This window comes from Pyxicephalus adspersus, chromosome 8, assembly GCF_032062135.1.
Source record: "Pyxicephalus adspersus chromosome 8, UCB_Pads_2.0, whole genome shotgun sequence".
Classification (NCBI taxonomy): domain Eukaryota; kingdom Metazoa; phylum Chordata; class Amphibia; order Anura; family Pyxicephalidae; genus Pyxicephalus; species Pyxicephalus adspersus.
In genome coordinates, this window is record NC_092865.1 from 28361018 (window position 1) to 28376232 (window position 15215).

At 37.7% G+C, this 15215-nt stretch overlaps 1 protein-coding gene across 2 annotated transcripts in view; it reads left to right on the top strand.

The window, feature by feature from the left end:
* BCAR3 (BCAR3 adaptor protein, NSP family member) overlaps positions 1–15215 on the top strand; it is a 72155-nt gene that overhangs the window by 53041 nt on the left and 3899 nt on the right. For both annotated transcript variants that reach the window (XM_072419864.1, XM_072419865.1), the window contains 5 exons: positions 5188–5319; positions 9589–10037; positions 10641–10741; positions 11479–12107; positions 14361–14476. In XM_072419864.1, coding sequence (XP_072275965.1) covers positions 5188–5319; positions 9589–10037; positions 10641–10741; positions 11479–12107; positions 14361–14476 — 1427 coding nt within the window. The remainder of the gene's footprint in view (positions 1–5187; positions 5320–9588; positions 10038–10640; positions 10742–11478; positions 12108–14360; positions 14477–15215) is intronic.

The following is a 15215-nucleotide window of genomic DNA, read 5'->3' on the forward strand; positions in this document are numbered from 1 at the left end:
CTTTTCCTCTGAGAGCAACATATTTAACAGCAAACTCGAACCTCGAGTCTATTGGAAAGGCTTATACTTGTTCCCTATAATTACAGGTAATTATTATAGGGCTTAAAGCTGAAATCAATTACAAATATGTTCAAAAGTTACAAGTTTTAATTTAAAAAGATTCTTAAAATCTGCTTGTGGTCATGCCTGATTTTATTATTATATGTGCTTAATTTGGGGGTCTTTTAAACCTTTACTATGTCTTCCAGCAAGCACCTGTCATGTGTTGAGTTTCTGGGAGCAGTCCAATGGGTGGGGATTGGGTGACGGTCTAGATGGGCGTCTCGTTATTAAAAATATGGTGCATGAAATAGAGGTTAGGTATGCTGAATAAAAAGCATTGTGGTTCACTGTTTTTATAAATCTGAATAGCTAACCTAATCATCATAACCTTTTTTAAAATTATGTACATGGTAGTTATTACTTTAAATGTATCATGAATTTTCAGCACTGAGCTATGGAAGGATATATAATAATATAATAGTGAAGAATCGAGTATTTATTCTGTTTAGTCATTGGCAGCACATCTGAGTACCTGAGTCATCATCAGCTGTTAAGAATCCAAAAACCTTTATCTGAGCTGAGCTGAGCAATGGCACTTGTGGGTAGGATTCTTGGGGACATTGTTCATCCTAGAAATGCCATTCTGGGCTTGCCAAGATGTTTTAGTAAGATTGAATCATGTAATGCATTTTCTCTAAATACATAATTTTATAGGGCTGGATTGGAAAAAAGAGCAGGTGTGATTGCTGAGAGGGAAACCAGCATGTTCATGGAATATGGCTCATCTTATGGTTTTGTGTTGGATGGCAATCAGCCTAAAACACAGTTTAGACTGATCAGGTGACAGGGCAGTTCTAGGGCAGTATGTGTGGAAACTTGTATAAATACATATTTTCATCTTCTCCTGGTATATTTTTAAAATTAACTAAATTCTGGTATTTGATAAGTTAGGAACTCTGTAACAGTGGCCATAGAATACTTCTAGACACAAACTCCATCTATAAAATCCCCATGAGATATTGATTATATAGAAGTACATAAGAAGTCCCATCTAATTTTTTTGTTTGGTGTGATTTAGATGAAAACCAGATTTTTAGCATCTTATCCAACAAAAGAACATGAGTGGTTTTCACTGTTTTACTAATGAATAGAAAAAAGGAAAAAAAATATCACCCCACCAAACCTGTGTGTTTCATTCTGCTGACTGTTAATTTATCAGCAAAACAAACAATGTTTCTATGATAGGCAAGCTTACCCAACGTCATTCAATGGCCAACGTCATTCAATCTAGGATTTAGTTGTACTGATCAAGGATAAGTCTGGAGATTTGGTAAATGTTGTCAGTGAAAAAAAGAAAGTCTTTTCCTGATACACCAACTCCCTAAGGATGACATTTTTACTAATGTGAAGTATAGTATTTGAAGTCTCTGAAAATACAATTATTTGTAGCTAAAGCAGAACCTCAGCACTAGGAAGGGAAGGTCAGCACTAGAACCATAGAGTACTTCTGCACAGGTGTCGATAGGGGGATTATACGAAGACTAAGTTCACATATTTTTACTGGGTTCCTACCATCTAAAATTAATTTGGTAATTAATTTACATTTGTATTATTCAGCGTTTTATATTTACCTATAGTTCAGATTTATTGACTATTAAGCCTTTTGATAGCCATTGTTTTGCAGTACTAATTTGGTGTAACTGATGTGGCGGTATCTGGTGCTGTGAAATTTGCATAAAAATCCAGACAATCTATTTGACAGACTTGCTCAATGGCTGTGGTGTCGCCCTCTGAAACCACAGATCTTTGTAAGCGCACTGTTCATAAACCTCAGAAAATAAGAATACGCCTAGAGCACACAAACACCACCTACCCCCGCCTCACCTCCATATCCTCTTTCCTTCATACCTTTGTCTGCTATTTGCATCTTCTGTATATAAAGTCTATATATAGTCTGTATATAAAATCTACAAAGTAGTATATGACAAGCTTTGTCTACTTATTATGATATATATATATATATATATATATTACATTACAAATGGTTATTGTACACCTTAATTGTGAAAATGCTCATGGTTTCAAAGCTGGTTTATGTAAAACTGTAATGTAAGCAGTACAATCCTCTCATTATATGATCCATATTCTTAAGCTTTTTTTTTTTCTCAAAGAAATCATTGTTAGCATTCACATCTTATACTGGTAACTGGTACATGATTATCAGTTAACAGGAAGATTAATGTGGACCTGTTGCTCTGCATTTGTAAATTCACATATAATGCCAGATCAAAACTACTATTTCCTCAGCACAGTAATTTGGCCTAAAAAGTTTAATTACCCCCCCACCCAGCATTTATATATATATATTTGATAAAGTGTGCCAGATTACAAATTCTGATCAAGGCAAGTGCTGGGGAATAGGGCTCTTTGTATGTCTTGGGGAACTCAGGAGTAAGTCTACGTAAGAACCTTTTTTAATGATAATTATTGCACGTGTGTACCCAGCGGTTCCAGTGCGGTTTTCTTTACAGTCTAGTGGATTAGAAGGTATTGGGCTACTGGATTAGAATTAAACTAGTTGAATAACATTCACAGTAAGGTAAGCTTGTATTTTTCTTTTTGCAGGATAGCTTTTATTGGTAAGGTACTCCAAATTGGGTTTTTAGTTCTGCCCTATCTGTCTCTTTATTCTTGCTGCATGTACAACAAATGAACAACGAAAAGCCCCCCCCATTCCATAATGGTTTCAGCAATTGGATCTAACTAGACCTAGACCTATGTGTGTACTAAAGAATACCGCCACATTGTGATGTGCCATGTGTGAATTGCTATATATTACCATTGTATTCTAAATGGTACATACACCAGCATGCATATATAGTATAGGGAACACTTCAGTTAGGGATATTCTTTGCAATACATAAATTGCATTGGGCAGTTATCACGCATGTATGTTTTTAGTGCATTAAAGCTTGTTAATTGTCCATTCAGAGTGAAATGGGAAGGGGGTACGGTTATTGTGCATACAAAGGCATAAATAGAGCCTTAGTCAATCTTCTATCCAGCAACGGAAAAACATTTTCTTATATTCAACAATATACAATCCACTATGTATATTAAAATGAAAATCATCAGATAATTACCCAATAGAATTAGGGTGACATTTGTTCATGAAATGGCATTATAGAGCTTTTACATTTAAACAGTTCTTCTATAGGGACTTGTAAGTTTATAATATTGATTATGTTAACATACATGTAACAGACAAGCCTGAATGATATGCAATTTTCTAGTAGGTAATTATGCTTTTGCTGCTTAAAAAAGGCAGCCAGGCTATTCCTGTGATGCAGGTCCTATACCACTCTCAAGATCTCCTATGGCTATGTTTTGTATGGTCTCTGGAAGGCAGATCTTCTCCCAGCCATAGCCCACCCATCCAGTTAGGCTGCAGGTGACACCTAGACGTCAGCTGAGGGTAACAGTGTGCTGAAGATTTTGTGGCTCTTCTGTGATGTGTTCTTGGAGTCTGTTGTCATCTCCAGTAACTTATTTGTAAAATGTGCTGAGCATGTTCGGAGCCAGTTTAGTTTGCAGCTGTTTAGCAGATCTTGAGAAGCTTGTTGCAACACAATATCATTCTATCAAGTGAGAAAATAGCCAGTGGTTTGCTGGTCAGAGACCATGCCTATATTAAGTGAACTTGTGAACCGGCTATTTCACACATCCCAATGACTTACATAGAAAGTGACAGCCAACATGAAACACTTCCTTCTGTTTATTTTATTTTTATTATGTTGGAGGATCAAATTGTGAACACCTGGTGTTTAAATGCAGATCCTGTCAAGTGCCAGTGATGGGTCACCAAATGAACATATTAATAATGGGAGTGGAAAAAATGTCTTGTATCAATCCAACATGTCTAATCTCTGGTCAATAAACTGGTCCGCTTACAAGATTTCTGTGATGGGTTGATGTGGATTACTTCTTCCTTTGCTATTTACTTTAAAACTTTAACCTGATGCAAAAGATTTTAAAACATGTTTTTCTAATTTAACCGGTGTACCGTGTGAATCATTTAAAATATTGGCTTTGACTAAAATTTAACAAATTTCCAGTATTGCCTTATAGCAAAATTTCTCCTGTGCTCTCCATGGATTTAGTTTCACATTGGTATAAGACAATTCTGTCCATTATCTAATTCTGCTGTCCAGTAAGACCAGCTCAGTGGCCACTTGGCTATTGGGCAGAGTTGTGACAATTGGTGAGGTTTAGCCAAGTTAGCGAAAGTTAGGCCAGTAATAAAGTGAAATGAAGTAAAAGGTGATACAAAAGCCTATTCTGCAATCTTGTGGTGTCTTTCCTATGTATTTTACCTTTTGAAAAGTTTGAACTATGGTATGTGTTCACTCTACTTTTTAAATATCTTTAAAAGACCCCATTCATGATAAAACATGTATAGATACAACAAAATATCTTTTTTTTCCCGGAAGAAATGTTCCTTTTGTGTTTCTTACTCTGAATAGGGATTGGTTCCCATTGTAGCTTTAGCCATTCAGTAAACAAACCTTTCACACAAAATCACATATACTGTGACGATACCTTTTTCTTAGGTTACGGAAAAAGTATTGTCTGTTCACGGTGTGGTTAAACGTTCTTTTTTTTGTGTTTTTTTTTTTTTTTTTGAGTTTATAGGTTTTACAGAATAAGTCAGTGATTCCTTAGTATAAATAAGCATCTTTATTTTCAGAAATACATTTTCTAGTGCATGGCATGAACTTATTGTGTGTAGATGGAGTTTAATAAACACCGTAACTCATCTAAAGATGAAATTGTTGACCCACGCAAGCGTTAAATGATAAGAGGCTGTGGGCAGCTACTCATAAACTCCGTACAAAGGGCAGATGGGAATTTTGAAAGTAAGCCATCCAGCAGTGCAGGTGCAGCCTCCCTGTATCCGATCGCTGCATGACGGCCTTTGATCACACAAGCAGGCAGGCTTAGGAAACACTACACCCACACCTTAGAACTGGTGACGGAGCATGTGACAAGTGACAAAATGAAAGTTCCTGTTTGCAGTGTGGCTGAGCTAAATGTTGCCAGGTGATCTCGGTGCGGTCAGAGGAACTCACTTGTTGTGTCTTTCAGTTCTCTAAGGAGCGCTATATTATGGATGGAGGGACCCCTGACAAGCTCAAGAAGGAACTGGAGGAGGAGCTGAAGCTGAGCAGTGAAGATTTACGCAGTCATGCTTGGTACCATGGAAGGATTCCACGTCAGGTAAGGGCACCTTGTAAGATGTACTGCTTCTGCTTTCTAATGATAATTGGGAATTTAATGGCAACCATTAAGATCTGGGTAGCTTTCACTTATGGGAGGCTTCAGTGCCTTGTGACGCGTCAGCTTTTGTAGATCTATAAGTGATAAAGACTTGAAAAACTAAAGTTTACCCGTCCTTTATTCTCGGGCATACCAGAACTACACACATCAACTAAAGAGGTCATTACAAAAACAGAAATTGGTCGTTTTAGTTTTAACCCGATGGATTTGCTGGTGATAGATATTTGGGTGAAAGATTCTGGGTTGGATGATAATTACCTTGTTGCAGAGCTGGTTCATGCAGGTGTTCAAAATAGGATGCAGTGTGGTTGTGTGCAGTTAAGTAGCAGAACCTACTCATGTATGACCAACCTTAGATGTACAGAAGGTGCAAAACATGTCTAAACTCCACCATCCGGGTTACAGAGGGCTTCATCTTTTTATTCTAAAATCACTTCCATGGAACTCTGATATACCGCTGCTTCTCTCTGCCTGACCTTTTTTAAAACAACCATGCAATAAAGAACATTAGACTATAAAACAAAGAGAGTGCATTAGCCCTAAAAGTGGTGGCAGCCCTAAAGCTGTTTTCCAGTCCTGTAAGCTCATAAGTTGGTGTTTAAGATATCGTCTATCAGCAAAAGCAATAGGAATATGTGGGCAAATGGTATACTATATATGAAATACCAATCGATAATAAAATATAGTCACATTGGTGACTTGATCACCTTCCCAAACCTGAAAAAAAATTGATAGTATTCCCATAACTTACCCATGGTAAAATTTAAAATGCATGATTAGCTTTAGGCCCGTCAAACATGGGCAAACCTCCCAAAGAAAAAAATTCACTACTGCACAGCTATTTTCCTTTTCTGTGGTTAAAAGGTACTATCGTGCATACTGGAATATCCCATCAAACTGTTGAGTCAAATAAATGAAATTGGAATGAAAAAAATGCGAGCAGGCAGTTTCTTTATTGCAGAATAGACAGACTTTGTCTCCATTGCAGTTAACTGGTAACTATGTAATTTCTTTTTTAATTAAACTCCCCTCATTTCTTCAGACCTTTTTACCCGATCATCTTTTGGGCTCAGGATCTGTGGCCATCTTGATTGGCAACGCTGGAATGACGTAACCCCCATGCATGTGCACGGGAGTTCATTCATTCCTGGCAACAGCCGACCATGTGCCTGATCATAAACGGAGCTGCGTATGCACACCTTGGTGTACATTTAAAAGAAGGCAGGTGAGTTTGTTTTATGGCAGAAAAGACATGCCTGCTCAGTTTTTTATGTTTGTTCCTTCTTTAAAAGAGAGCTTTTATATTGTATGATAATCCTGATTATTAATTGCCCCAGGTAAGCAAGTGTGATCGTTTAGTTCAGAGGTAGGTAGTTTAGGGCAATAATTTAATCCTCAGACTGACGAAAGGGTTAAGCTCAGGCTAGCAGGCACTACCCTCCAACCTCTACACTCCTGAACAGTATCTTGCAGGTGGAAAGGTATATGAGCTACTTGTCAGTGAGGTCACCAGGCCAGTTTCTGATTTATTTGTTTAACACACCTTCCAGTCAATGACGAAGTAAAAACCATGAGTTACGTTGTCACAACTTTAATACCTTCTGTTTTTTGTTGGATATACAGTACATTGATCAGAATGTTAGAATGGTACTAGTCAAGGGGTGATATATATTGGGCAGCAAGTGAACAGTCAGAATAAAATGTGCAGATGTGAGGATCCTCACCCCACCCAGGGCCCAGTGACTGAGCAGTGTAATCTTAATTATCAATTGCTGACAGTACATTTCAATGTAATACTAGGTATTTTCTTTTCATTTACCAAGAAAAGATTTGGTAAAGTTATTCCTCTCACCATGGGGTGGGATTGCTTGGATGCTGGTTTCATCAACCATAACACCAGTAATACTCCCTAGAAATAGTTACTAAACTCCGGAGTACTAGAGTTGTTTAGAAGGCATTGATGAAGTGTAAGCTTACATAAGTGCTGGTAAACTTTTCCAGATCCCAGATCAGCAACTGTACTTCATTTTTAAGGGGCAGCTAGCCTATTAAGTGCACCAAAAGTTTAAGCTACCTGGCACCACCACTGCAAGCAACCATATTTGTTTTCTCTTGTTTGTTGGAACTTACAACTGAACAATAACATTCTTGGCCCCAGTAACACATTTTATTAGACCTATTTTAGGGTCTTGTGAAAGTATTCCTGTGACAAAGGACCACAGCCTGTACAAAAGGCGTCACAATTCATGTGTCTTGGATCACAAGATAAATTCAGCTCATGTATAACTTGTAAAAATTCCTCATTTTCCCTCAGCAGGAATGTGAGTTTCAATATTATTCTTGTCCCAGAGATATCTGGCAATAATGTTCTTTCTGTAATCTGGCATGCATTTTTTGTCATGAGAGAATATGATATTCCTTGATAAACCGTTTTGTGTTAATCATGCTTTCATTTTAATTCATCATAAACTTCAGGAATTGACATTTGTAGGAACATGAGGTTTGTAGTGTAAATTATCTATTCTTGGATCACACATAAGCTGTGCTGTCATTATGTCTTAATAGGCTCCCTTAAATTGTTTAATAATTTAAACAACTCTTTCCATTGCCTATAAGGTTGTAGAAGGTTTTTTATTTATTTCACCCCTCTCTAGCAGCATGTACTTTCCTCTGCTACCCCAATGCTCAGTTTGGCCATTGGGAGCCACTTGAAATACTTTGATTGCATGGTATGGGTCCGCTTTCATGCCACTTCTTTCATGTGACAGCATTGGTGTATCTTTGATGTTTCCATGTGCACTCACATGGACACAGAATGCTTAACCCTGTGTATGTGCTGACAGTTGAGCTTTTTCTGACCAAAAAGACACAGAGGGAAGAAAAGTGAGCAAAGTCTCCTATTACCTCTATGAAGTGTGTGTGTATGAGTGTGGTAGGTTATTGTAACCCTTTAACCCAAAGAAACTCCGCTTTTTATATCCAAGCAGGCTATTTTTTGTTCCTTATCCGCTCTCTAATATTTGTTGACAAGTAATGAAGTATTTTGTTTTGTACTTTTTATCTCCTTGTTTCTGCCTCTGTTTTACTATTTTACTATAACCTCACATTTCAAGTAAACGCTTTATTAAAAACCACTTATAAAGATTTTATCATTTTTTAGGAAAGAAGTGAATATTAAATGAGTGCTCTCTAGAATACATTATTAGCTTTACGGTTTGGATTCTGAATTTACGTCCCTAGCATTGCGCTTACAAGAATCCCATATGTGTTATTTTTGGTATTTGCTATTTTTTTATGTAACCATTAAGTTTTAAATAGCTCTATGGTCTAATAAAAGCTTGGAATAAATGGCATTTAGAAGCCAGCAGTGTGTACAGATACATGAAAGGAGACGGTATATTGATTTTCTTATGATCTCTGTGTATTGTGTAAATACAATGTAGCCATTTGATGTGAAATGGGCAAACATTATGGCTCCCCCAGTAATCTTGCAGACACAGCTGCAAGTGTCCCTGACCTCTCTGTTTAGCAAGTCGCTGTAATGGCTGTGAAGTCATAATAGAGGGTCAAAAACCGTTCCCATGACACACCCACCAGTAAAAAAATAGGACCAGCCATGGAACAAGCAATGTCTCCATACCAAAGTTCTCTAGTGGTTAAAAGCATCATTGAGTTTACTTAAAAGCATATTCAACATATCCAACCGCTATGCTTGCTTATCAATAGCTGTTGAGATTTCTTACATCAATTTCCTTCTTAGCTGGTGGCATTGGTTACTATCTTGCATCCATTGGCCTGCTTTATGCGAAAAGCATGCAGGCGTGGAGATCTCGGTGCCAGAACACCCTGATCTGAGAAAAGCTATTACTGAACAACAACTATTCACAACTGACCAAGAAAGCTGGCAGTGACTGAATACTTTTTCCAATCCACCTGATTAAGGTCTCATCAATCATGTTCTCTTTTGTTGTCCTTCTCACTCCAAATTTTAATTATTGCTCAGTTGCACCAAATAAATGTTAAATGTCAACAAGCTAATTTATATTTAGCTTTAGTCAGGCTAAACGTTTTATTTTTCTATGTTCACACTGTTTCAGAGTGAGGTCATTATTCCAAGTTTTTAAACGTTTACCCATATTTTTAAATATATAACATGAATTGGATGAGTAATTTTGTTTATGGTAAAATGTTTTGTCTTCTCATCGGCAGGTATCCGAAAGCTTGGTGAGGAGAGATGGAGATTTTCTAATCAGGGATTCTTTGTCCAGTCCTGGAAACTTTGTGCTTACCTGTCAGTGGAAAAATCTTTCACAGCATTTCAAGATAAATAAAGTTGTCATCAGACTTAATGAAGCTTACAGTCGGATTCAGTACCAGTTTGAACATGAAAGTTTTGACAATGTCCCTGCGTTGGTTAGATACTACGTAGGGAACCGCAAACCTGTGTCCCAGCAAAGTGGAGCCATCATCTTTCAGCCCATTAACAGAACTGTACCGCTCAGGTGTATAGAGGAGAAATATGGAACATCTCCAGTTAGACGCTTGGAACTTGGAGCTCCAGATGGAAAAGCAGAAACTCCAAAAAGGCTGAGTTTAAACATTGGCCATGGACAGATCCTACAGCAGGAGCACAACATGATGAGGACCAGTCTGCTTAGGTTAGTAGATGGGAGAAGACTTTATTCCTTGGAAAACGGGCACGTTTGCTGGTGCCAATTCTTATGCTTGCCTGTTGGATATGATGCTGATGTTGAAAGATAGTCATTAGAATATCAGCACTGGAACAGTTATGCTCATCCCGTGTGCCAGGCTGAGCTTTAGTGAGGAGCTGTACTGAGTTTGGAGAAGCTAGACAATTCATATTTCTTCGCCTCACTGAAATGTATGGAAGTCCCAAAATAAATGGGAGAAACCTCGATGCTTGGCACGTTTTCCACAAATATTTTGACCAGAATATTGTAAAATCATTCACAGCACCAGCATCCTATTTACTTCTAAAGTGAAAGCATACAAAATGTCATAAGAAGACATTTTCATCCAAAAAGCTGTGACTGCATGATATGTGACTTAGTTTTCTGTTCAGTGGAAATATCCCATTTTTTCCCAAAAGCTTCATTCCACAGCGTGTTTTCTGTCTGTTGTCATTTAGTCTTATTCAGCTTAATTACTGAATTGGGGCAATATTGCTGTGTCTTCAGTTTCCATATTGAGAGTGCTTTTATTATTTAGCAATAATATGCATATTCTATTTTTCATTTTAGACATAAAGAGAAGAGTGGCAGCCATCCAGCTTGTCTGGATAACATGAGGGAAAAGAAACGACCGTTAAATTCTTACCAGTCAGAAAGCTACCTGCCGCTAGGTATGTTTCCCCTTCTTAGAGTTCTTGTCACAGTAGGTGTGCTTCACTGTATATTGGCACATGGCTTTTATAGCTGGGGTATTTGTTTGGATGTAGGTCTTAATTTTGTAACCTCAAAGATTGGGTCAGATTTAGGCAATAGATTTATCAAGCTCCCACTGGAGCCAAACAACAACTTTTTATGATAAAGAGAATTGACAAGCTAGTTATAAGTTTATTCGGATGTTAATATTTAAGTACATTTGTATGTCTAGTTATTTTAAAGATCAGACATAAGGCTTCTAGGATTTATTAAAATCATTTCAGATGTAGGTTGTCACTAACTGCGTAGTGACACATATTGTGTTAAATCAAACATTTCTGTTTTTCCTTTTCCCCTCTAATGCTAAGGAATATTGGCAATCATTGAATTCCTCATTTTAAACCAAGCTGTTTAAACCAAACACTAGAAACCCTCTATGCTGTGAATATTGTCAGAACCAAGTTTACCCTAGACTGTCATGTTATTAGGAAGTCATTTGATACAGAGGTCACCAGGTAAATTGCCGTGCATTGTCCAAGGTGGATGCCATGCTATAATAAGGGCATTATGAGCGAGTTCAGAAATTAGATGTCCCAGTCATAATCAATTTTTTTTTCTGGATTATATGATGACCTGACATATAAAACCAGGCCGCCACTGTTTCAAAAAATATATATAAAAGAAACAAATTAATAATATGTTGCTTTTCTTACAGGCTGCAGACAACCATACATGTCGCCTGGAAATGAAGGAAAGTTAACACCCAGACCAAATGTGTTCAGGACAGGAAGTGAACCCACTCTGAGCCCAACAGAAATCCGAAGGTTTAGCAATGAAGCTCATCCCGCTGAAGCTTTGAGAGGCTCAGACAGTCAGTTGTGCTCTAAACCACCTGCTAAACCAAGCAAAGCGCTCTGTATGAAACAACCACCATCACCTACAGTCTGGCAGAATTCTGAGGCAAATTATTGTGAACTTCATCCTAACCCTCCTGATGACTGTGGATGGTCACGGACATATTCCTCCCACAGTAGCTTAGTGGAAATTCCTAAAACTGGTGAGGAGGATACATTCTCTTTTAGTAACTCAGAAGTGAGCTTCTTGGGCCATGAGGACTGTGTGTCACAATGTTCAACAGAACTGATTGACAAGGGGGATGACATAGAGTTTATCAGGCCACAGTATGAGACTGAATCCTCTTTTAAGCCCAATGAGTTTGAGTCGCTTCTACTCACCCCAGAAAACAAACCTCTGGAAACAGCCCTGCTTAGAAGGGCCAAAGAACTTTTTACCAACAATGATCCAAGGACTATTGCCCTACACATTCTAAGAATGGACTGCAAGGTAAATATATACCATTTCTCATTTGCAAAACCAGGAGAAATTCTAAAAGCATTCTGTGAATAAAACCATGGTTGCTCATCACAAATCTGTAATCAAGTGCATAACTTATGTTTTGTCAAATGTTGCTATACTAGGCAGTAAAACTGTTAAAATCAGTCTTTGGTTTTGCAAATATCTTCCTTCTGAATTTTCATCAGGCGGCCTTTAGTGGGGGAGCCTTGTGATGATGTCACTACAATGATATTTGAAGGAAGTTGAACACAAAGTGGATTTATACCGATCATCCAAAACATTAAAACCACTGACAGATAAAGTAAATAACATTTATTATCTCTTTAAATTGGCATCTTAAAATGGGTGGGATAATTTAGGCAGCAAGTTGGGCCTTGAACTTTAAAATGCAGGAAAAATGGGCACGTGTAAACATCAGAAAATAACTGCAGACCCTTGTCCACCCCAAAGGGCATGTGGGCATTGGAATGACCATGGAACAGTGCAAGAAGAGGCCTGTTCTTATAAATCACATTTCTTTCAGATTATGTGGATGACCACATAATGGTGGTTTTAATGTTTAGGCTGATCAGCGTGTTTCCTTTGGGCTCACCTATGTTGAAAACTTTTAGATTAGTAGATACAGAGTTTAGCTAAAACTGTTGTGGTCCAAGCTGTGACCCCAAGTGCACACTGATATCTGACAAAGATCCAATCTGTCTCATTAGTCTATATGTTTTCATGAGGGCACAGTTGCTGGATTGACCAAAGTTCTTACATAGTTGTCATTTTATCAGTTATTGCTGTTGGAATGTTTAACACAAGGACAAAAGGAGAACATTGATCTCCCTAGCAAGCAGACAGTTTTACAGGTTTGGTTTTAAAGTATATCTAAAACCAACATACATAATTATTACCCACCACTAATGTCCTCATGCAAGGGAAGCTGATTAAGAAGCAGATGCTTGAAAATTATAATATTTAGTAGTTGTCATGTTTACAAAGGTGCTGTGGTAGAGAACCAATACCCATAATGCAATGCTTTTCACACAAAATCGCTTTACCTGGCTGATTTTGGTATTATCGGGTGATAATATGTCTGTGGCATCTCTCTTAAAACCACCTTAGCCAACATGCTATGGGGAATGGATTGGTTGGGCCATGTGGGGATTGTTGGCACATTTTGCATTTTACCTACACCTTAGCAGGTGTACAGTACCTATACAAAAAGATAATTGGCTGCCACATTGGGGTCCCCCAGACCCAGCCATATGTGATTGCAAGACGCTTGCAAACCAAATACACTTTACTGATTTATCAAATAACACAGCTGTCATATGCTGTATGATTTGATGGATCAATAGGTTGCTGAATTGCCCCATTATTGGATTATTCATGTTGCAGTCACAATAGCTGTACTTAAATTAACAGCTATATTTTTAGTCAACTTCAGCCAAATCACTTTTTTGCTATACTCAGAATAGAGGATTTACCTCTATCTCTAGATCATTTGCCAGGTTTTTAATGTTGTCTACTTCCCCACTAGGTGATTATTTCTTTTTCTGCTCCAGTAAAAAGGACAGGAAGTAATATTGTAACAGAGATGGCAATATACAAACATTTTTAATTGTGTGTGTGTGATCACTTATCAACGTGATTGCTATTGGAATTGGCTTGGTTTAAATTAGTTTAGTTAAGCGAGAACTCAATGGGCCACCACAGGCCTGCATGTGTTAATGGCACATAAAATGTCTAATAAACTTGGTGGTATTTTATCTCCACTATATAAAAGCCACTATGAGTTGTGAATCTGGATATTCTGGGGAAAAAATGTTTAAAGTTTAAGTGAAAGAAATACAGTTTCACTTAATAATCCAGCTCTTCTCCTCTTCTAAAAACTTATTTACTCTTCACTGCCCCATTTTCCTGCTAGACGTAAGCACTAAAGACTTTCCACCCAAACACAATTTGACATTGTTTGGTCCTAATGAATAGGTGGGTGGTATCCAATGGTAAGGTTGGGTTCAAATCTGATTATATTTGTGCTGCTTGTTTAAAGTTATTTTTGTTTTATTCTTTTATTTTACACAAAATTGGTAAACATATAAGGGAATTATGATAATGTATTATGTCACAGAACTGTTGCACCCTGACCTCCAGTCATGTTTTCTAACGTTAGGGAAAGTTTCAATTATTCCTCTCATATCAGTAATATCGCACTTCCTGAATGTAAAATGTTACAAACCTATTTGCACCTTGCAGGTTGCTAGGATGCTTGACGTCTCACCAGAGATGGAGAGGATCATGGGAGTGAGCTGCGGGCTAGAATTAATAAGTCTGCCGTATGGACACCAACTGCGCCTGGACCTAATTGAAAGGTAAACATCCCCAGATATTTGTGCATGCTGATAACTTGAACACCTGTTGCTGCTTTCAGATGGAATAATTACATGGAGCTCATAAAAAGAGAGAGATGGCTGTATTTGTTTAAAGGGTTTTTCCCCAGACATGCTACAGCCATTGGAAAATATAAATACGTCACCAGTTACAAAATGTAATAAATCATTTTTCTGAAGATGGCCAATATAGAGCTATATCTGTTAGAAGCTTAGCATTGCAAATCAAACCTTGTAGCCTGTGCCACCCAGGACAAGAAATAAAAAAAATTCTCTGCAAAAAAAAAAAAAGTTTGCCTTCTTCCTGTCCCATGTGTTGGCTGGACTTTATTGTACAGAACTGCAAAGTCTTTTCCCCTTCCTAATGATTTCTGTATTGTCTATTTCCCTGATCCTCATGGCAGTATTTTAGGAAAGGCTACCTTCTTAGTTCTGCAGTGTGACCTCCCAACACCAGTGCAGTCCAAATGCTATTGAATTAATGCAAAGCTTGTCTACCACAACCTGTTGACAGACCTTCCATTGCAGTCCGTAGTGTTTAGCTGTGCATGTGCTGCACAATGCGGAGGAAATAAGTGAAATATTTGCATTTATACATTGGCGGTTAACAGACTGAGAAGCAAAAGTTTTTTAAATACAACTCTGTTTATTTGCTGCTTTTACCCACTTCACTTGTACCTTTTTATCACTGAAACCAAGTTTTTAAACAAAGTATACTGTG